Source organism: Mugil cephalus, chromosome 2 (genome assembly GCF_022458985.1).
Source record: "Mugil cephalus isolate CIBA_MC_2020 chromosome 2, CIBA_Mcephalus_1.1, whole genome shotgun sequence".
Taxonomy (NCBI): Eukaryota; Metazoa; Chordata; class Actinopteri; order Mugiliformes; family Mugilidae; genus Mugil; species Mugil cephalus.
The window spans coordinates 24,512,268-24,534,301 of record NC_061771.1 but is presented as its reverse complement, the minus strand read 5'-3'; the positions used below and the strand labels follow the sequence as shown (position 1 = coordinate 24,534,301).

Below are 22,034 nucleotides of genomic sequence, written 5' to 3'. Positions count from 1 at the left end.
GAGTCACTTTACGGGAGAGCTGTCAAATTAGCCGGGCTAAGTGTAGTTAGCATTCGGCTAGCGCTTTGGCTAGCTTCCCTGGGGGAAGACCACGGTGCACGTAACACACAGCTCAAAAAGTCCACTAGCCAGCATGGTGCGGTCATCCAGATGTTGCTCTGTGAGGGCAACCTGCTGCTGAAGCTGCAGTAAAGAGGGAAGACGCTAGCAGCTGTAAAGCACAGGTGACTAGGATCTAGCCAGATGTGAACGCGTTGAGTTTCAGGTGTTGTTTTCAGTCACGCAGGTTTCACAACAGAGCGTCAAACATACATATCCAGCAGACACGGGGGTGGCTCAGATTTCACCCATGTGATTTTTAATGAGCTGACAACCTGCTCACTGAGGATGAGCTCACCGGTTGTGTTTACGCTGAGACAGGGGTGGTGGAAACCTTTGATATTCTGATCAGTGGTAAGAGCTGGTGTCCTAATAACCATGAAAACACTCGATCTGCTGGTTTCCCTCTGGTTGCAATCAATCCAGTCGTTCTGATCATGTGGGGTAAAACACCAGCTGAAAAGTTTCCAGGAGAAACAACCAAAACAACCACTTGTTCGGACAAGTGTTTGAAAAGATGAACGAAGCCAGAATCCACGTGGACAGCAGCGTTGCGGACGTCTTGGTCATCTTCTTCTACCGAATCAGCTCAGTGTTGCAGATAAAGTTCACTTGCCCCGTATATGTATGTACGCACACCCTCACCTGCCCATTCATTAGGTATAGCAGTGGAAACTGTTCTGCACTAAATCTTCAGCATTACTTTCAGATAACTGAGAGCTGATGACTCAACTGGGTTTGTGGCGCTATTGGATTGTGTTGTATTCTACCGACGCATGTTCCTATTATTTTGGCGTCTGCATTTTTGTGCAGTGGGCTGAGCTAAATACCAAAAAGACGCGTGTTTAGTTCAATGCAGTTTAACAGCACCGCACACGACATCCAGGTCCTTTTAGAAACTACTTTTTAAAGGTTTGGGGGTAGTTTTTTTGTGTTAAAAGTGCTCTGTTAAAAACAAATTAAATATATATGTATATATTTATTTATTTTTTCTAAAGTTTTTTTGTTTAGGGCTGTACGTTATATCTGCTTCTTTGATAACCTGGACAAAGTTCTCAAACACTCAGGGCCTTTATCTACAAAAGCTTAACTCTGAATCTGTCTGATCAAACACTAACAATCAACAAGTTATTTAGTTTTTTCTGCGTCCTGCTGTAGCCGAACCATTTGCATATTTCACGCCGTTGGATCGTCCTACAACTAAAAGATTCAACGATGCCCAGGTGACACGTGTGACCATGTTAGTGATCACATTCACTGTCAAACTCTAACATAACACGCATCAGCTTCATCCTGTATTTGTATCACGATCACATTCTACATGTGGTCTTTAGTCTGATGTACGTATCAATGACCGATGTACATTCATCTCTTTCCTCCTGCTGCTCTCTTCTCTCCTCGGCCTCAAGCAGATGTTAAAAAGTTAAAAGGAAGTTTTTATTTGCTCTGGAGGAGCATCTTGAGACAATTGGTATTTTTGCTGACACTGTGTAAATAGAATTGAGTTGAGCTGATACTCTTCTGTCCATTATCCCATAAAGCCCACTCAAACTATTTGATTGGCACCTTGTGTGGCGTCTAGTCTAGGTTGACTGTGGACATTTTGGTTGTTGCCAAAGAAGTTCCCCGCCCTATTGTGGAAATATTCAGTTTTTCCCCGTAATTTCTTGTTTGTAATTCACCACCTGACTTGTGCTGCTTGACTCTTAACACTCCCCATTTGGTTTCGCCAGTATTGCGCAATGTCGTCCATCTGCCTGATGTTTTCAGTTTACACACGCTCGGGGCCTCAGCAACAACTCCTAAGCAGAAATGTCTGCTGATGATTTATTATGATCCACACGCAAAAAAAAAAAAAAAAAGTAAATCAGTGTCGGACGTTTTTTGTTTTTTTATTGTTAGTTTTTATAAGCATCCATTTCCTGACACGACTGCACATCAAGGCTCGAGTCGGAGTTACTAACGTGAGCTCTCCCCCCCTCAGGGCCCTGATGAAAATGGACTCAGACTTGCTTCATTCTCCGGCCGTGGGCCTCGCCGAGGAAGAGGAGGCCGACATGAATGACTGGAAACTTCCCTTGGCCTTCATGAAGAAGAGGCACTCGGAGAAGATCGAGGGCTCCAAGGCCTTAGCGCAGAGCTGGAGGATGAAGGACAGGGTGAGTTTTCCCCTCATGTTTTTTTTTTTCACTTTCCCGAACATTAGGAAATGAATTCTACGACAGCCCTGCACCAAACCTTTTCTTCGTGAAGGTTCTGCCGTTCGGCCCTAGTTTTAGATAACTGAGAGCTGTTGATCCAGAACGTGTTCCCACTGTATTGACAATCTTATTTCAAAGAGTGGGACAGGCTAAGTTATAGAAACACTTTTCAATACAGTCTAACAGCACCCTGAGAGCTTGGTGCAGTCAGACTCGATTCTTATAAGAAAATTAGTCTGGTAACCGTTGAATTTCATCATGGTTCAGCTGTTCCAGCGAGCAAAGGTACCTCAAAGATACATTAATCAAAGAATATGATGAAGGCATTGCCAAGAAGTGCTTTAATCGTTGTTAATTGTTCGTCTTTTAAAGTGATTTTGCTGACGAGACCTTTCACAACAGGTGACATCTCGTGTTTACGCATAAATACGAAGGTACAGTCGGCAGCTGCCTCAGCTTAGCATGAAGAAACAAAACAGACACATGAACACATCGTAAGGTCACTAATACCGTTCTGGTAAGAAGGTTTGGATGGAGCCAGGCTAGTTCCAGTCCTTATGCTAAGCTATTGTTAATGACCATAGCTTCATATTTAGCACACAGCTATGGTGGACAGTGGTGATGATGATCCTTAGTTCTGGAGGTGCAGGAATAAATATATATGTGTGTAATTCCCCCCAGTTCAAGCTGGCAAAATGTGTCATGGGGCAGACAGAGGGGCGGCCATGATGGGGAGTATCGTAGCGCTTCGCCACGAAGCCAGGCGTCAAAGAGTCGTCAAAAAGAAAAGCACACTCCGCTTCAGGACATCGGCCTTTAAACGGGCCCACACCAAATCAGCGTCTGCCTTCCTCTTTATTACAGCCTCCATTCGTTTTCCGCTGCTGGAGGCTACTCTTGCTCCGCTTTCAGGGCAGAGACCTCAAAGCTTTCCCTCACGAGCGGCCACTGTGTGCTTCGGCTCTCATAAAGCTGTCATTTGCAGCCATTGCAGCGTTGCCGTCTTGATTATTTCATCGCCCCGCGGCTACAGGGGGGCCTGCCATTATAATGATGGCAAACGTCACTTAGTCATACATAACCCTCGCAAACTCTGCACCTGTTGTAGAAATTCGCCCAAATGAAAGTTTAACACTTCGCTGCCGTTAGGACACGAGTTGAATTACAGCGCGGGCGCCTGCGGAAGCGTCGAGCTGCAGGGAAATGAAGACGTCGTTAAATGCGAGGCGGCTATTGATTTAAAAGAGGTAATATGGGCCGGCTGAAATGGGCATTCCTATTAGGAAGTCGTGCTAAATCGACTGTGTAACATTTTTCATCGCTCAGAGCTTTTCAGGCTGTGGAACCTCATTTGTAAAGTTAAGAAGAATGTGTCCTTTAACGTTCCTGGGCTCAGAGAGCCGCGAGTAAGAAAGAGCTTTTTTTATTTTTTTTTTTAAGTATAAGGAGAATTTGGTTTTGAATTTCTCTCTAAGCTGGGACAAATGCAGTTACTGATTGAAATGACTGTACTACCTCTAGGAATCAGCCTATCGGGCAGTTTTACTCAGCAGGTGGTGATACTGTGGAGAGCTCTGGTGGAAACCTAGCAGCTCCATACTCTTTTCTTTCTTTCTTTTTTTTTTGTTGGGATCGCATGCAGTTCTTTTCGTTTAATTTGCTGCGGCTGATTTAAGCTGACGGACGGTGTCTGTAGCCGTCGGAATATCGAACGAGTCGGTGTGCGAGACGTTTGGCCTGGTGAGAGAAGCGTGTAGCGTAAGGAGGCTTGTGAATGGTAAATGATGTTGGACACTGTGGGAAATCAGAGGTGTAGTCCATGACTACACACACACACACACACACACACACACACACACACACATGAGTTATCTCAGTATGAAGAGTGGGAGGCTGTACAGTTACTGGGCCCATTGGTCAAAATGGTGTGTTTATTCCCCCGTTGGGCAAACGACTATTGAGTTGGGTGTGTGTGTATTCGCCGTTGTGCGCAGCTGTTTGTGTGGGACGCAGTGAAGCGTGCTTGTGTGTATGGCTGCTGTGCCTGCCAGGTGATAACAGTTTTCAGATATACTGTGTGAACAATATCCAAGTCCAAGGTCGGGGGGTAACTCAGATGTCAAGCGGCTCTTTTTAACTAATGACACGCCACAGAATTGTTGATTGGAAAGCTGTGAATACTATTGGGCTATTGTTGTTACTAATAATTGCCGTTGGAAAAAAGATCATTGGATGTTGGTGGGAGTGTTGCATTCCCGTTACCCCAAGAGCTCCAAGACCTGCAGTGTTGAATAGAAGCAGCAGCTTGACAAGATGTTTAATGTATTTATTAATTATTAACAATCACTTGGACTGAATTTTGTCATTGGTTTAGATCCATTTTTGTTGTTGTCTTCACACCGAACGTATATCTTGACAACTGTATCAGCAAACCTGAACCTCAGCCTAATGAGATAAGTGATTGCAACACAGACTGGTATTGATCCTCGGGTGGTACATTTGTTTTTAGCCTGAGAGCTCACAAACGAATTTGAGTTAAATTAGGCAAAAACTGTAATACGTTCCATACCTAATGAATTACAGAGTCCTACGTAATGCATCTTAACCGGGATGCAGACAAAATATAATTTTTTATATTTATTTTTTTTTTCCAATTAATGTTTCAACTATTTTTTGAGGAGTCAATTAAAAAAAATAAAATAATATATATATATATATGTATATATATATATACACATACATACATACACATATATATATACACATACACATATATATATATATATATATACATACACATATATATATATATATATATATACATACACATATATAACAGAACTTTTCCTAATAAATTCTCTTCAAACATAATTATTCCCGTTTCAAACTGGGAAGCTTCACCAAATGATACTGTTGATACTATTATCAACTAATAAATTGATTGAGTATAATTAGAGAATGTGGTTTTACTGTACTCTGTAATTAATTCATTTAGTATGATTTTATTTTAATGACTTGTGCTGGTTATAATTGAAAATGCATCTGTATTATCCTGTCGAGGGTCACTATTCATGCTCACATTAACCTAATGTGTTTAATTAACCACATGTCTGTGTGAGAGGAAACACATCAGACACGGGGAAAACATGTGAACTCCACAAAGAAAGACCCCAAAATATCAGTGTGTAGCGCAGACGTGTTTAATACAAATCGTTGTACTTGTGTTGTTGATGTTTAATGATCCAATAACATTGTGTATCTGGTCTTGGTCACTTACTTTACCCCATTGATCTCAGGCACTAAAGAATCTCTTTTCAAACCTTCTATTACTCTTCCTTATCAGCCAGAAATATTCCCATCAGCCTGAGCTGACGGTTGCTTTGTCTGGTTAAAACAACCAACATCTCCAAAGTAAAATAGTTGTAACTAATTAAGGTTTATTCTGCAGCTGCTTATCCTGATTCAATTCTTAGCAGAATATAAGTGTGGTGACGTGCCATTGGGATTTCATTAAGGGGTATTTCAGCTCACACGAAGAAAAAAAATTACTCGCAGCAAATCTGAGACATTTTGTTGTCCCTCACTGCATAAAGCTGATTTCTGATTTCGTTGCTCCTAATTTAGTGGTTAGAGACGACTTTCTGACACAAAAAATAGTGGGAGTTATGTCTGATTTCAATCCAACACAACTTTTCATAGCATCCTTGTCTTGATTTTTGGTCCATTGTTAGGGATGGACATTGAGCATTGACAGAACTGGTTCCAGCTGGTTCAGTTCATTGATATCATTATCCTTCATGCTTACCGATTCCTCTTATCGATTCTTTTCGTGACGAATCTGTACGTGGTGCTTTAAGTGGTGGTTATGCACCTAAAAGTTGTTTGCCAGCCGCCATAAAATGAAAGAAGAAGAATCATCTTCACGTCGAAGCACGTCATTGACATCATGTGACGCTGACGTGACGACAAGGAAGACGGGATGGCGGACAGAATGAAACGGTCCAAAGTGTGGCTTCACTACACTAAAAGGGACTGTTTGTATACTTACACTAGCTCTTATCTCTTGTTTAGAAACTCAATAAAATTTCTGTTTACATGAAACCATGAACACCTACCTTCTGTAAACACGAGGGAGTTGATAAAGAATCGGATCAATAATGGCGTCTGTATGATATCCATAAAATCTCATCGATGCCCATCCCTGTTCATTGCTGTGCCGAAAGGTGAGCTATTCATCACAACAATTACAAAAGACGAAAAGAAAGATGCATTCATCTTTGCTGTTGGTCCTGATCTGTCTCCATGTCACCGCGACATGATACTGCCACCACCATGCTTTACTTAAAGAAGAGTGGTAGCAGGTCAGGAGTGCTACGTTCATTTTTTTCTCAACAGACTGATTGAGTGCAGCCAAGATGGTTGTTCTTCTGACGGTTTTTCCATTTCTGTAGAATTCTTCTGAAGCTCCATAAACGTGACTTCAGTCATTTACATTTTATTGAATTCTACATATAAATTTATTCACTATATCGTGTCCTCAGGCTCCAAGAAAAGCTACGTTCATTGCATGCACACTGCTTTCTGTTAGCCGCTAATTTTAAAAAGGGGGATTTTCAGACATCCCAAAGATAATAAAAGCAAATCGGATCCACCTGATCAACAATTGTAATGTCACGGGAAAGTATGTGAGCAAAAATGTCAGATCTATTCATTTAAAATTCCGTTTTGCAAACATTGTGTAAATAAGACTGAAATGTCTTCTGAACCCTGTGCATCTATTAAAATAATTCTGTCAGTTGAGGCTTTATAGAAAGTATTATGCCGTTTTTTTCCCCCAAAACCATCGGGACAACAACATTATTTTAAATAGCAGATAAACTGTGTCAGTTGGCATTACACTTGAACTGCCCTGCATGATGCACAGAAACTTTTCTCCCTTCCCTGTTATGTTTCATGATCCCCTCTAGACCTGTAAGCTGGTTTGATGTCAGAGTAATGTGATGACTACTAGGGGCATAGGGCAAAATACAAATGAAAATGAACACTTTGATTGAGAATAGCTTTAAACTACTTACTAACTTTATCTTCATCACTTAGCTCCATCAGCCAACACGTTAACAGATTCTTCAGTTAGACTTTGTTGCGTTCACATCACACCTGGGCAATACGAATGCACAGTTTTAAGCACCCGTGGTGCACATCTGTCATTAATACGGTCTCCACGTGTGTTCCTGACCAGGACATTAGGATTCGATCTCAGTTTCACGCTCTGTATGTGAAAACACCAACGTGGGTGCAGTAGAATATTTTAACATCTGCTGTCGCTGATAAATCTCCACCTACTGCTGTTTCAGAACCACGAACAGCAGTTTTTTTGTCTTTACGCCTTGAGGAAATTTTATGTATTCATGCACACTGTAATTTCACTGTTGTGCTGTTTGAAAACAGTGACAGAAAGGTCTTAAGCAATAAAGTTTAGTAAAGGTTAATATTAAGGAAATGTGTGACATAACGCCACATTCTTGCTTAGATTTATGTATTATTTAGTTAGTTAACAGCTGCCAGGACTGAATATTTTAAAAGCCTCACATTACTAATGAACAGACTTGGGGTGCCTTTTCTTCTTCAGGAGATCATTTATAATAGTGGCGTGTGGATTAAGTGACAACCCTGTTGAGTACGTGGTCAGTGTGAGAATCTGTTCATACTACCAGAGGAATGGTGCCTAAGAACACCTCCAAATGTGATCTGAGATTGCATCAATCAAATTTGTCTTCATTTTGTCTCGAGTGTGCTCACACTAGTACTTGCCCCTGATGGATGTTAATGCAAAGTCTGAATGGGGCCTTACTGTCAATGCTCCCATGCTTAGTTTTAAGTTACAGCAGGATCGGAAAGATACAAGATGAAAGACGGAACGTATTGGAGGCAAATGAAATAAAAACATCTGAGGAACATTAAGTATTAAGAACTCGACTAATTTCCTACTCTCCCTCGACTGTTAGCTCCTGCATAAAAGCACAACACCCTCAAACACCTTAGAAAATAAAATAACAATAATCATTCTGGCAGAGTTCTCCCTGCTCCAGTGCACACTTTGCATTACAGCAAAAGCCTCATGTCAAACAGCAGTGGAATGTGTGTAGGCACATTTTAACAGTGTTAGCCGAACGGTAAAGTTTGGATAAGCGTCATTGTATGAGTCATTGGAGTCAGTTACAAGCTACAAAAGTACTGAGCACACTTTCAAATCCCCAACTTTTTTTTTTATTTTTTTATATCTAGCCTGGCATGTCCTAGTGTGGCTCAGCAAGATGAAATCAGACTGACCTGGGCCCATTATGCAGTATTGATATCCGGGTTATGATCAGATTTTTTTTTTTTTTTTTTTGAGTATCCATGTTACGTGCCTGTGCATCTTTATTTCCTCCCTGTCTGCAGTTGGAGCAGATCAAATGGAAAAGACAGGTTTCTCTGAATTTAATGTTGTTGTCACGTCTCAGACATGGTCAGTCCCAGAATAAGAATCAAAACTGAAAGATGTCTGTAAACTTTTTATCTCACCATTCCTTTTTGTTTTTAAATACAGTAGCACAATCTGATTTTAGCTGTGTTCCAGACTTTATCTGGTCTTCCTTTTGGACTTACAGGCTGCTCAACGCGGTCTAGTTTGGGATTTCATCTTTCCGTTGGTTCAGACCAGCCTCCCTGTCCTCAGCTGGCAAAAAGTAGCCTCGTAGGCTGATGCTCCCACCGCCATGCTTCAGTGAAGGGATATTTGGAAGAGTTCGGGGCTTTAATTTTTAGAGACACTGGGATCTTAATTATATTTAAACACTGATGATCAGAAACTTACACCTTCCTGAACAGCTGTATCCTCTCTATGTAGATTTTTTTTTTTTTTTTTTTTGAGCCTAGGAATGATGAAATCAATAATTCATCAATATCCAAGCACACTGTGATAATGTGGAAATGAGACAAGGGGTCTATACTGCTTGATCTTCTGCATCATTAGTGGAATTCAGTCAATGTCCGCAGTTCATTAGGCAGCATATAGACATTCGGCCACTGAGGAATGAAACCTAAATGTATTTGCAAGGTACTAAAAATAATTACATGCTAATGATTTTACATCTGTGCTGAGTAATAGCGGCGGCTTCATCTGACCCAGGATTTAGGAGCTGCCCGTAAGCCAACTGCACCAGATTAAAGACCACGTCGTTGGCAAGTTCCCACCCCCACAAGTGTCACTGAGCATGAGGCTGAATGCGGTTCGAGGCGCTGGCCTTGACCTGTGAAGGAAGAAAGTGAAAGGATGCAGCTGAATTAAAGCTTTTTTGTTTTACCCAATTGCAGAACCTGCTTATTTCCTAGATTTTGGTGGATCTCCAAAAACAAGCTTCTCTGAAGCTTACTCGCTGCATCAGTATGACTCTGTCTCGCTTTACACGATCTTTCATTTCCTCTAGTGCTGAGACATCGGGAATGAAGAATAATGACAGTAACAATCATTGTCTTATGAATGAGATGGATGCTGAGGCTTTGGCAACTGAACATTATCATGTAGGAAACTGTCTGAGCTTTTTGTCCTATATGAAATTACTGTAATCGTCTACCTGTGTTACAATATGATGATTTAATATAAATCTTTTATTATTACCTATGTAGCATAAGAATAAATCCTTCCATTCATTTGTACTTGGAAGTGAAAAGATGCCTCAGTGAACATCTTTTAAAACTTCTTTAACTGTTTAAGAGACCCACACCCGAGACACATTGCCAGTGATTTTCAGTGGGACACATGGGAGGATTTACCTTTCTCAGAATACGATATTAAAAAGGGTTTGCATTGTTAGTTTTCCATTTCATCAGAGCCAGGATGCCTTTATTGTCCTTGCACGCAGTGAAACAAGAGTTTAACGTCAGCTCCTGTGTGGTTTGTGTCGGAGCAAACAAAGAAACAAACTGAAAATTATGAATGTGTGGTAAATTGCATCTCACAAGAGTTCACATTTTAGAGAGCGCATTTAGCTTTTATGCATCTCCGTGGACTGATGTGCTGTCTGAGGCTTTGATTACTGGACGGGGGTTTGGGTCGGCTGACGTGCAGTAACTCAGTAGCCTGGTTGTAGTTAATTGTGACTGAGACTGAAACAGCATAAAGCTGCTATAACGTAAAACCTTAAAGTCTCACTGCTGAGCTGAACTGAGAAGGCCTTTCTTTTTATTTTCCTTCTTCCGTTTCCGCTCATGAACTTGCACTGCGTTTTCCACACGTACATTAGATTTAGATATCCGGGACTCCTAATATTTCAAAAGTAAAACGATTAGAAGCACAACTGGCATATATCTGTATTTTCAGCTTAAGTGTCCGATCCCTGACGCTTTGCTTCCCGGCACGCCCGGTAGAGATCGATACTCTCCAGCATTTTAATAACCTTCATTTATGTGTGTGTGGGAGGGGGGGGGGGGGTTAACAAATGTATTAATCAGGGGCCATTGATCGACGTAGCCAGTGGAGCTGAGGCTTGTATGGGAGACTTAAAAGAGCACGGAGGGAAAAAGTAGGAAAATCCCCTGGAGTCCCGTGCAGTTATTAATGAGAGGCGGACGGCAACCAATTACATGGACGGACCTGAACCAGGAAGCCACGCACACACACTGAGATACTCGGTCACACAATCCGTCTCTTTCTGTCTCTCTCGTTCCCACTTGTTCTTCTGTTCCATCACTCTTTTTTTTTTTTTTTTTTCTTATCGCAGACTGTGTAGAGGAAAGTGTCGTGAACACACGTCCTCCTTTATTCTCCTCGTCTCTCGCGCAGATGGAGGATCCCTGAGATTAACGGAAATCTATGAGGTCCAGCGCTGCCCGTGTTAAAATCTCATTTTGTCAGGCTTTCCTCTCAGATTAGTACTAAATGGCAAATTAACACAATATCAAATAAACCAATCACCTCTTCTGTGTCAAAAGGTGCTTTGTTCACAGCTGGGAGGATAAGAATCTGCTCTGCTTTCATTCTTTCTTCTTATGTCCATTTAATTCTTTCTGATGCTTTTAATTTTCACTTCATGTCTCACCTCATCATCATCCGTTGATGTATTATTCTCTAATATTTCGAGTTTTGATGTCTGTAACGGTCAAACAAAAAATCACGCCCCAAGATGAGTGGTCTCCCTTGTGATGTCCTGACCGCGTCAGAATGTAACGGCCAGAGCGTCACCGCCACTGTCATCACAGATGAACGTCTACCTATGGGAACCAGTCGTTCCTCAGAGTGGACAGACGCTTGTTTTTTATCAGTGCAACAAAAGGCCAGAGCAGCTTGAGTCTACCGCGCACAGGTGGAGATAGGTCACATTGTAGAGGAGAGGGTTCCAGCCTACTGATTTAAAGGCATAAATGAATAATGAACATTTTTATTTTATTTTATTCATTTTATTGGTGGAATATATTTTGTTTTTTATTTTTTTGTTTCAGTATAATTTTATTTATTTTCTCATTTGGTAATCTCCCCACACATCTTACTTTTTCTGTTTTTTTATTTTTTTTTTTTATTATATTATATAAAAAAAATTCACAGAAAGCAGGGCTAAATTTATTCTGCCTTCTGTTCGGGTTCAAGATTGAGTTCAGTATAAGTTGTTTAAACATTGATTCAACCTGTATCAATAACTGAAGCTTATTAAAATTTGGAGTTTTGAATCAGTACAAATAATAGCGGTAATCAGTAGTAATAATAGGATGCAACTAGTGCTTGACAGTAGTGAATCAAAGAATCAGATCAGACCCAACATTTTAAAATATCCAATGTTAAAACGATCATGACATTCCTTTATCTCACATTTTATTGCCCGTTTGGACTCTACAGTTAATCAAGATCTTAAGTCTGAAAATATCCCTCGGGGTGTTAACTAATTCATTTTGAGCTGTGGAGATTTGCCAGCATTATAGCTGATAGCCAGTCAGTCATTTCTAAACCACGGAGGACAGCGTTTTTGTTTGAACTCTGCCTCTTTGTCGACCACGGATGAATCTGTAAGAAAGGCTGAGCTGCACACCTGTGCACCGTCTCTTTCAAGTGTCAGTTTGCACCGCGACGGTTGAGCTGCAATAAGAGAGCACCATCCCTCATTCATCCGCATTATTGTCATGCAAATGAATGTCTAATACATTGTTAATGGACTGTGATGGAGGCAGCCCTTGAAACAGATTATGTCATCTTGGCTGTTTGTATAAATGATCTTGCTGTGTTGTTGTCAGTAGATTGCAATCATGCTTCACACCAGTGTGATAACACGGTTACGAGTATTGTCCATTGTACCTCATTATACCTCATTGTACCTTAAAAGGAGCAATTTGTAAGATGTAGTACCTTTCTTTAGACGGGGTCACTGCTGTTTATGATAAATCATTACTTTTGTGAGGTGTTGTGTTGTGATGCGCTAATGTCTGTGTTTAGATGTCGACTCTAACCGGTTTGGAGTTTAATTAAAAACTAGCAACTACTAACTGACAGCAAGACCAGGGAAAAAATGTAGTGTACTGTGACAGCTGCAGATCCAAAATAGTGCTCTTTTTGTAACTTAATTTGACTTTGTTTAGTTCCTGTAGTGCATGAACGTTGGAGCAACTGTTGTCCATGTCCTCCATTGTTAGATACCAACCACCAGGACCTGCACGATTATCTGGTATTGACCTGCATCAAGCTTCTGCAATGCAAAACTGACAAGAGGCTGGAATCTAAAAGAAATGAGCGCTCTTTGGAAAGCGCTGCCACCTCATCCTCTCACTTTGGACTGAGGGTCGACTAGACACCACATGGACTCGCTTGTGGTCTTCAAATTAAATTTTTGGCAGTCACGGGAACACTGGGTCTACAAAGCTAATAGTATCAGGCTAATTCCTGGGTTACTTAATTTAGGTTTAAAATGCAAAGACATAATGGAAGGATGGAGCTGTTGGGAATATGCGCAATTTCACTGGACGCATTATAAAACCAGGTCGTCCTCCAAAGACATGCTCGTTAGGTTAAATGTTGATTCTAAATCGACCCTAGGTGTCAGTGTGAATGGTTGTTTGACTCTGTGTTAGCCCTGTAATAGACTGGCGACCTGTCCAGGGTGTACCCGGCCTCTCGCCTGATGACAGTTGGGATAGACTCCAGAAACCCCCGCGACCCTTATGAAGGATTAAGCAGTAGTAGAAGATGAGCTGAGATATTATAAAACTAAACTCTATGTCATACAAAAGCTGTAAATGGTGATACATTGGACTCTGGATTCTCATGGACATGGTAAACATGACCCACCTTAAAGGCAGGACCTGTCTCAAGTGGTATTGTCGAGGTCTTTTTTTTTTATGTCTTATCTTACAAATGACCACTTGAAGTGGTTTTTACTGCTATGTACGTTTTTTTTGTGTTTTACATGAAAAATGTTAATAGAACAGAAAAATTGACAACGATGTTTATGTTTCTTCGACATTTGTTCCTTCTGTCCAGACTTTGGATTATTCCATCGCTGCAATGTGCTGCCGTTTCACATCTTTTATTTTAAAGGTCAAACCAGATCTGGCTCTTCCCACACTGAGTCTGTGTCCTTGTCAAAGGTTTTAGATATGAAAGTATTTTTCCCGGGGTGTTGGTGTGGATGTTTTGCAGAGCTGACAGCGGATAGGTACGATGCATGTTAATGAATAAATCAGGCGGAATTCAGTCTCTTTCAGTTTTTTAAAAAAAGGAGCATTGCGTGTTCATTCAAATGGCAGACACGTCTGTGTGATGCATAAGGTCATTTGATTTGAGCCAGTACAGAGTAAGATTACTGGTAATAGTGACTTCTCAAGATGTATCTGCATCCAACTTTTCTTAATGTCAAGTTAGATGGGGCAACGCCAAACTTTAGACAAGACCATTGGAAAGGCACCATTACGTATCAGTTGGTTCATATGAGTAAGGATGTTGTTTGCTTTTCAAGCTGCTTCCGTCTTCATTGACTTTTTCGTCAGTTGGAACAATGAGGTCATTCTTGAAAGAAAAACTCTGTTTCTTTTAAAGATGAAGGAAATGAACATCCCATGGTACCACGATGAGCGTTTGATGTGGTGACTGAGGAGGCTGTGTTCATGTAGTCCATGAAATCAAGTCTTCGTGAAACAACTTCCAGTATATCCTTGGATTTAAGGGTACGCTCATTGATGTGAACGATGACAACAAACACGAGGTTTCCCCAGAGGTTTTCAGATGCGTACTGTATCTCTTATTGGTTTTAATATTCTGGAGTTGCAAGTGTGTTACCTGCTAGAATACTTCGTATTTAAGAAATGCTCTATTAAATAATAACTCTTCGTTGGTGCCAACTTTCCATCTATTCTTAAAAGTGCAGTAAATATTTAGTGCTTTTTTGTAGAATAAAATATATGATAGATCAGGTCTGAGATGGAGTGTCATGTTAAGCTTCGTCCGTATATTCATTTTCCCCAAAAGATGAAGCCAAATGAGCCCACTACAAGGTTTGGATTTATGGCTTTGAATATACTTTATAGACTAAGATTAATGATCCACAAGGTACATTTCTTGATCCCAGTAGCTTAGTTGGAAGATTTGATAAAAATAAAATTAAAATAAAATAAGCATTATCCAAATAAAATAGAAAATAATTGTATGTATTGCCATAAAATGTGGTACAGACATTCATTATGCCCTCAGGATAAAATTCTGACTTTTTTTTTAATTTGGCCAATATATTGTTTTATGCAAGGGTATCTTTATCTACCTACGGTAATGCGCCATTTCTATTTCATTACAGGGCGTTTCAACCGATACAGAGATGAAAAAAATCCTGTGCACACAATTGGTTATTCCTCCAACCAATCAGAACCATCTCATGTTAAACAAATTCAACTTCACGGTGCTCAGTTTAGGTATGACCTTATCTCCATTACTCGTCCGTTCATGGCTGCACAAAGTGATTTGATCTTTGCTGGAGCGACTCCTGACCAGCTTTCTGTCGCAAAACCCTTGAGGGTGGTGGAAGTTTGGGCAGGCCTCCAGGATAGCACCATTTGTTTCTATCCTGTTAAATACCCATTTAATTATCTGTTGTTGGGGAAAAATGTAACACTATATGCATTTTGATTATATAGACACCAAATTCAACCCACATTGAAGTATCTAAAGTACCTCTGGACTTTGGCGACTTTTCCTTTAGCACAGATTTGCGTCCCCTCTGCTGTAAATAAACTGTACACTGTAAATATCCCCACTGCTCGATCAATATGGGATGATCTTATCCGAGCATGATCTAGTGTCACTGCTAAGAGCCTTTAGCATAGCTGCAGACTCCAAGGCTTGTTTGGAAATGTCACAACCCGTTCTGTAATGGTGCTGTCACATTCATTTAGTTCTTCTCAACGGCTGGAGCATTGTGCTAATACAGTTGTGTATCCGAGCAGAAAACTGGTATATCAGTTCCTATTCATGAGGACGGGTTCATGACATACACCAGACCGGCAAGAATGGGGCGATGGGTGAGGAGATGGTGTGAAAAAGAAGTGATGCGATGCGCTGTGATGCAGTGGGTGTGTGTGTGTGTTAGGGTGCATGTTCATGTTGAGTCTTGTTCTGCTGAGAACCGTGGCACACTGACCTTTTACTTGGTTGTTAGGAAAGCACAGCCTGCCTTAATTACTTTCACAACAGCAGTCCTCCTGCTCAGCCATGTCACGTCACATAACCCACAATAGACACTCCGCACATGCTACGAGTCTACTTGTACACACAGAATGTATTCAACCACCACCTGCTAAAGGTCACTAGGTAGTGCTGCATTGACCTACATGGCGTGTTTTATGATTGGAGGATATCGGCTGGTTATAGAACCCGGCTTATAGAACACAACCCTAACACTGACAGAGCTGCCCTTGTGGTGCTGTCACACTTTAGAAGAAGGAAACTGAATGGTGATTACATGTCATACCCTTGTCTACACCAATCAGCCATGAAATCATGACAGGTGACGTGATTAACACCAATTCAATTCATCATGACACCTGTCAGGGGGCAGTGTATGTAATAAGCAGCAGGGGAACATTTTGTCCTCTAAGGTGGAAAATTGGAGGTTTTTGCCGAGGACCAAATTGTGATGTTTTGGCAATTTGGTCAGAGCGTCTCCCAAACTTGTCTACACTGGTTAGCGCCTATCAAAAGTGGTCTAAGGAAGTAAAACGAGGTCAACCAGTGACAGACCTCACTGATGCTTGTGGGGAGGGTGGACTGCTATGTGTTGCCTTTGTATGAGGTTGCGTAGCGGCAAACCAGTTAGAGTGTCCATGCCGACCCCGTCTAATGACAAACCATGTACACTCTTTCCTCTGATGGCTGTCGCCTCTTTCAGAATGGTTTGAGGAACACAATAACACGTTTGAGTGGTTGACTGGACCTCCATGTTCCTCAAATCTCAGTCCAATTCACCATGTGTGGGATGTGCCGGACAAATAAAATTTGATCCATGGAGGCCCCAACAACAAAAAAAAGTCTGCTGCCAACGTCTTGGTGCCAGGTACCACTGCACCCCTTCAGAGGTCCAGTGGAGTTCATGCCTCAGCAGATTAGCGCTGATTTAGGTGCAAAACAGAGACCTGTTCGAGTTAGAGTTATATGAGGTCATATTTGGGGCTTACCTAGTCTTCAAAGGGCCGAAGTTACAAAGCAGCTGACGCAGTTGGCGTTTTGTCTTTGTCGACACTGGAGGTCTCACTGAAGCTATCAAAACAGGATCATTTTGTTTGTTCCGTTTGGCTGAGCTAGATGATTATCATTATTATTATTATTATTGTTTCCTGACTCAAATTCATCTCCTGCTCAGAACAGTACATTTAATTACAGAGGAGCATCGTGCATATTTCATTCTACACTTCACTTTCTAACATTAGTCACATCTGAATGTAGCTTTAGCTTTCTGACGGTTACGACTGTAGGGATTTCACTAAGTAGCTGGAGTTTCTTGTCATGTTTCCACTCTGTACCAGTTTCTCGTTTAGTCATTTTCACAGACAAGATAAAAATAGTAATGTGTAGTAGTGGAGAGCTTGTTTTGGTTTTCCTTTCGTTAAATCTTTTCTGAGATAACATATCCAGAGTCCTCCGTAGCCGTATGCGATGTTTAGGAGATGCACGTCCTTTTAGAACAGTACGTCCTGGCAGCGTCCTCAGTCAAACTCACTGGAGCTGCGGGGTTGAGCCACAGGTTTTCATAAAGCCTGATGTCTGCTGTAACACACGAAAAGTGCTACTGAGCGGCTGAAAGGGAAGAAGGAGCAAATTGCTCACTGCTAGGGAAAAGTTTCGTGCTTTGCAGCCTGACCAAGCCAACCTGCTTGTTTTCGGGACTTGCCACATAATCCATGGATCGATGTTTGTTCTGTTTCGATGGCCTGTTTTTCTTTCTCTTCACTTCCTGCCGCTGCGGTTTTCCACGTTGGTGTTCCTTACCTGGTGTTTTGTCAATCTTTTGTTGTATTGTGTTTGGATGCATCGATTTAAATGACGGACTCGGCGTTGTATTCATTCCCTTAAATACACACGGTGAACCCAGTTCAAGCCTGTATCATCGCCACCTGTATCCACCTGACAGACGCCTTTGAGGTCACAGGACGGTGAAGACTTGCTGTTGGATGATGTTGTGTTCTCTGTCTCCCACCTCAGATGAAGACTGTGAGTGTAGCGCTGGTGCTGTGTCTCAACGTCGGGGTGGACCCTCCTGATGTGGTCAAGACCTCCCCCTGTGCCAGACTGGAGTGCTGGATAGGTGAGTGAGTCCACACTGACGCCTAAATATGACCATAAAATATACAACCTGAACATTTGCTCTTAAGGAGGTTAAAATCACAAAAATGATATATGTTTTTATGCTAAGAATGTGACAGAATGTGAACAAATACGTTGGGAACAGTATGCATCCAAGATGTCGCAGTTTCTTCTGACTCCTAACTCAATTAAACAGTAGTGCACGGATATCATACACACACTAAGAGAATGAGCCCTCGTTAGTCTTAAGAGGATTGTAAGTACACTCGGATGCAAAGAAAACAATCAGAGCTGTTTCATAAATTGAGTTATTTCTGCCTTTGTTCGAGAGCAGATAGTTGGGAAGTGCCATAAAACTGGGAGGAGGGAACAATGGGCAACAAAGATGTGTTGTTTATCCCCCACACAAGCAAACATTTAAAACCGACTAATGCTGTGGAGAAAGAAACCAAGATGGCCGCGCCCCAGGATGTTAGATTCATGTACCATAAAGGCTTCCTACATCCAAGCTGGGGACTGAGCGCCCCCCCCCCCCCGGCTGGCTCGCCCCAGGTGAGGGTGTTTGAAACACACCGATGACAGCGGTGGTTACATCAGTGATAATATGTCACCGTGAGGCCGTCGTTTTGGTTCAGTTGTTTATCTCAAACAGAAATATGTGAAAATGTGAAACTGAAAGTGACGGCAGGGAAAATCGGGAGCAGTAAGTAGCTTTTCATCAGGGCTGGATGTTAAAACTATTGATGAGAAAGCAGCTAACGGTAACCGCTGTTGATGTTTTGCATTCATATTGGAAAAGATACGGCGTGTATTATTTACACATCCATAAAACTCGACGTGATTAGGATCTTGGAAACAAGTAGTCCAAACAAGAACCTCCCAGACACACGTGTTTTGTGGAGGATTGCCTCATTTTTATGTTATTTATTTATTTTAAATCTTGCACAAGTATTCCTAGTGATTTATTTATTTATTTATTACATACTCAGGGCTGATTACTCGTAGTTTTAATAAAATAATAAAAAAAAAGATAAAATAGATATAAAAGTCCTGCACTAAATCCTCCTTTATGTTAAAATGTTGAGTTTATGTTGTCAGAAAGGTGAGAATGGTCATCTTAAAGGATGTAGTTTGTGGTGCTGTTAAACTGGAAACTGTTTCTGTTATTTAGACCAGCCCATTGACTGACACAGGGTTGCCTAAATAATAGGTACATGTGGCAATAGAGTACAATTCAGTAGGAAAATTATTAAACTATCAAGTGTTCGTTCGTTGATCCATTTACTTCCGTTTAGAGCCACGCTAACACGTTAGCATACAGTGATAAACTCATGGGACGTTGTCAGGGGTTAGCATTTACAGAGCCAGCGCTCTAAGCTAGAGTGTTACTTTGACATTACAGAGGCTCAGATATGGATTTTATTTCACTAGACCAGAAAAGAACCTTCTCCGTTGGGTCAAATATTTGAAAAATATCAAGCGGTTAAATAGCGATTTGGCATGCAGTAATAATGTCATCTTTTACTTGACAGTTGAAGTTGTCTTTGCGTTTAGGGATATTTTCAGCCTTCTTCCCGTGAGGCCTCTGTCACATCGGGATGAAGTAGTAAGTCCCCGCGTAGAACCGTCCAGTGTGGCAGAAAGAGCCATCTCCAGTGAATAAGATTCTCAGAACCATTGTTCGTTTCCCCCTGAGACCGTCTGACTGGTAGGAGTCAAGGAAGCACATTCAAGCATTCAAGGAACACAGATCTTAAAGTTTCAGAAACTTTCTCAGTGGCTTCAGAGGACACGGACATTGCCACTGAGGCCTGCCACTTGGTTTTTGTGAAGGCGTTCAGGGATATTTGAAGGTTGAAGTATTGTCCATGATAGTGTTTATCCTCTTATTCATTCTTGAGCCATCTGCACATAGTGAAATGTCCCTTTTAGACCAGCATTGAAAAAAAGTATCACCCTATTTCTTTATTATTTTCTGAGATGTGCAGAATAAATAACAGCAAATACACTTAGATACCTGTGTAATAGCTCTGTGGTGTATAGCTAGCTGTATGAGGCTGGTGTAGCTAGCATCCACTGTGCATGCAAGTTGTTTACAACAAAATGGCTCTAATTGGTTGTTGGACTATCCAACAGTGTCTCTGTATCACCCATAGACTGTAAACCGACGGACGATGGAACTGCTCCTCAAAAAGCGAAGCCAAAGCAAGTAGAGCTCCCCCTTGTGTCTGGCTCCAGTATAGGTCACAAGCTCCCCCTTCTCGTTGGGACTTGGGGCAAACTAAAACACTAAAGTACACGTCAAATACATTTGTTTCAAGGTTGATTTCTGTGATTTTAGGTAGTTAATATAAATCGGATGCACGCTCTAGTGCCTATTTTTCTGAGAAGTTTCATTTTAGTTAATTATTTGACGCTATAGGAACAGGATGTGACCTCATGGCGACTGCAAGTTGCTCCGTGAAGCGTTAGGACCATGAGAGAGGGAATAAATAAATAAATAAATGAATAAATGCAGCCTATAGTACAAGGATTTCGAGCAGAGCGCATTATTAATCAGATGAAAACGTCAGTAAGTCTGACTAAAATGTGCGCAGGTCATCGCTATCATGGCCATCGCGTTCTATACATTTTCTTTCTAAAGGTTTTAGATGCACATAAATGTTGCTTGCATTTGACGCATCAAGCCTCTATATTTGGTTTCTTCATGTCACGATAATGCATTGTAAGAAGGCCCCATTCATCAGGGCAGCAGCGGTTTAATTCTATGGATAAAGCGTATCAGTATCTCCCACAAACTTGCCAATACATTTGTCTCTGCCTGCTGAGCACAATATGATCCGTCTTCAATCTATATTCCGCTATTCTTCGGCCCATATGGATTCACTCTCATCAATATTTCAACCTGAGGGGCCGGCGACTATTCTTCCAAACCCCCGCTCCTGATCTCATAAGAAATATTCCTTTCTTGTTGAAACATTAAAATCAAAACTACAGACTGCAGCTCATAGCTCGCCTGCATCCTTTCGCCTGAATGTTAAATCTGTGATCATAAGGCTGGTTTGTCAGCTCCAGATTGCCTTTGCATTCTTTCAGCTCAGCTATGACTGTTTTGTGTGATGCGTGTGTGTGTTTTTTTTTTTTTCTTTTCTTTTTTTGCCAGATCCTCTGTCGATGAGTCCGCAGAAAGCCCTGGAGACCATCGGAGCCAACCTGCAGAAGCAGTATGAAAACTGGCAGCCCAGGGTGAGTGGGGTCACACATCCCAACTAAATGAATCAAAGACGTGGCATCTGTTAAGCCGCCGGTAAGATTTAGAAGTGAGGTATCTCTGAAGGTGTCATTGGTTTCTCTCACCTAACTCCTGGCCGGGCACACAGCCGATGCACAGCTGAGAGCTCTCTGGCGAAACACGATGGATAATCTGAAACACAGACTATCTTTTGAGTCTTTGAGGTTTTTCTAGAAAACATTCCTGAGTGTATTTGGATCCGTGCTGATGAGCAGGGCCAGGCACTGCGACTGATTTCCGATTCGATCCACTTTATTTATTTGGAGACAATCCAGTTTCGAAAGCTTTTCACAAACCTAGTGATATTGCGGCGGCCTTTTATTGCCTCTCCGTGTTTGCGCTCCGTCTTCGTTTTCTCCTCGCGACCTAAAAAACTCCTTCAGCTCTCTCGTTTCATCTGGGTCCTCTCTGTACTGAATAAGAGGCATTTGATACTCCACGTACTCAGTTCGCACTGACACTAAACTCTGATAACTTTGTTGTTGAGAGAAAAATCTGTCATTATCTGTGAAGATGAACTTTCCATTCAGAGGCCGTGTTAACCCCTCTTATATTATAGCTGTTATGGAAGTGTATCGTCAGTTGCGTCCGAGACAAACCTTTTCAATTCAATGATGCTCTTATTTCCTGTAAT

At 41.4% G+C, this 22,034-nt stretch overlaps 1 protein-coding gene across 3 annotated transcripts in view; it reads left to right on the top strand.

Annotated features, from left to right (window-relative positions):
- Nucleotides 1-22,034, top strand: part of rptor (regulatory associated protein of MTOR, complex 1) — a 177,767-nt gene that overhangs the window by 618 nt on the left and 155,115 nt on the right. For all 3 annotated transcript variants that reach the window (XM_047578359.1, XM_047578358.1, XM_047578356.1), the window contains exons 2-4: nt 2,084-2,258; nt 18,007-18,109; nt 21,272-21,354. In XM_047578359.1, the coding sequence (XP_047434315.1) occupies nt 2,091-2,258; nt 18,007-18,109; nt 21,272-21,354 (354 nt within the window). In that variant the 5' untranslated portion in view covers nt 2,084-2,090. The remainder of the gene's footprint in view (nt 1-2,083; nt 2,259-18,006; nt 18,110-21,271; nt 21,355-22,034) is intronic.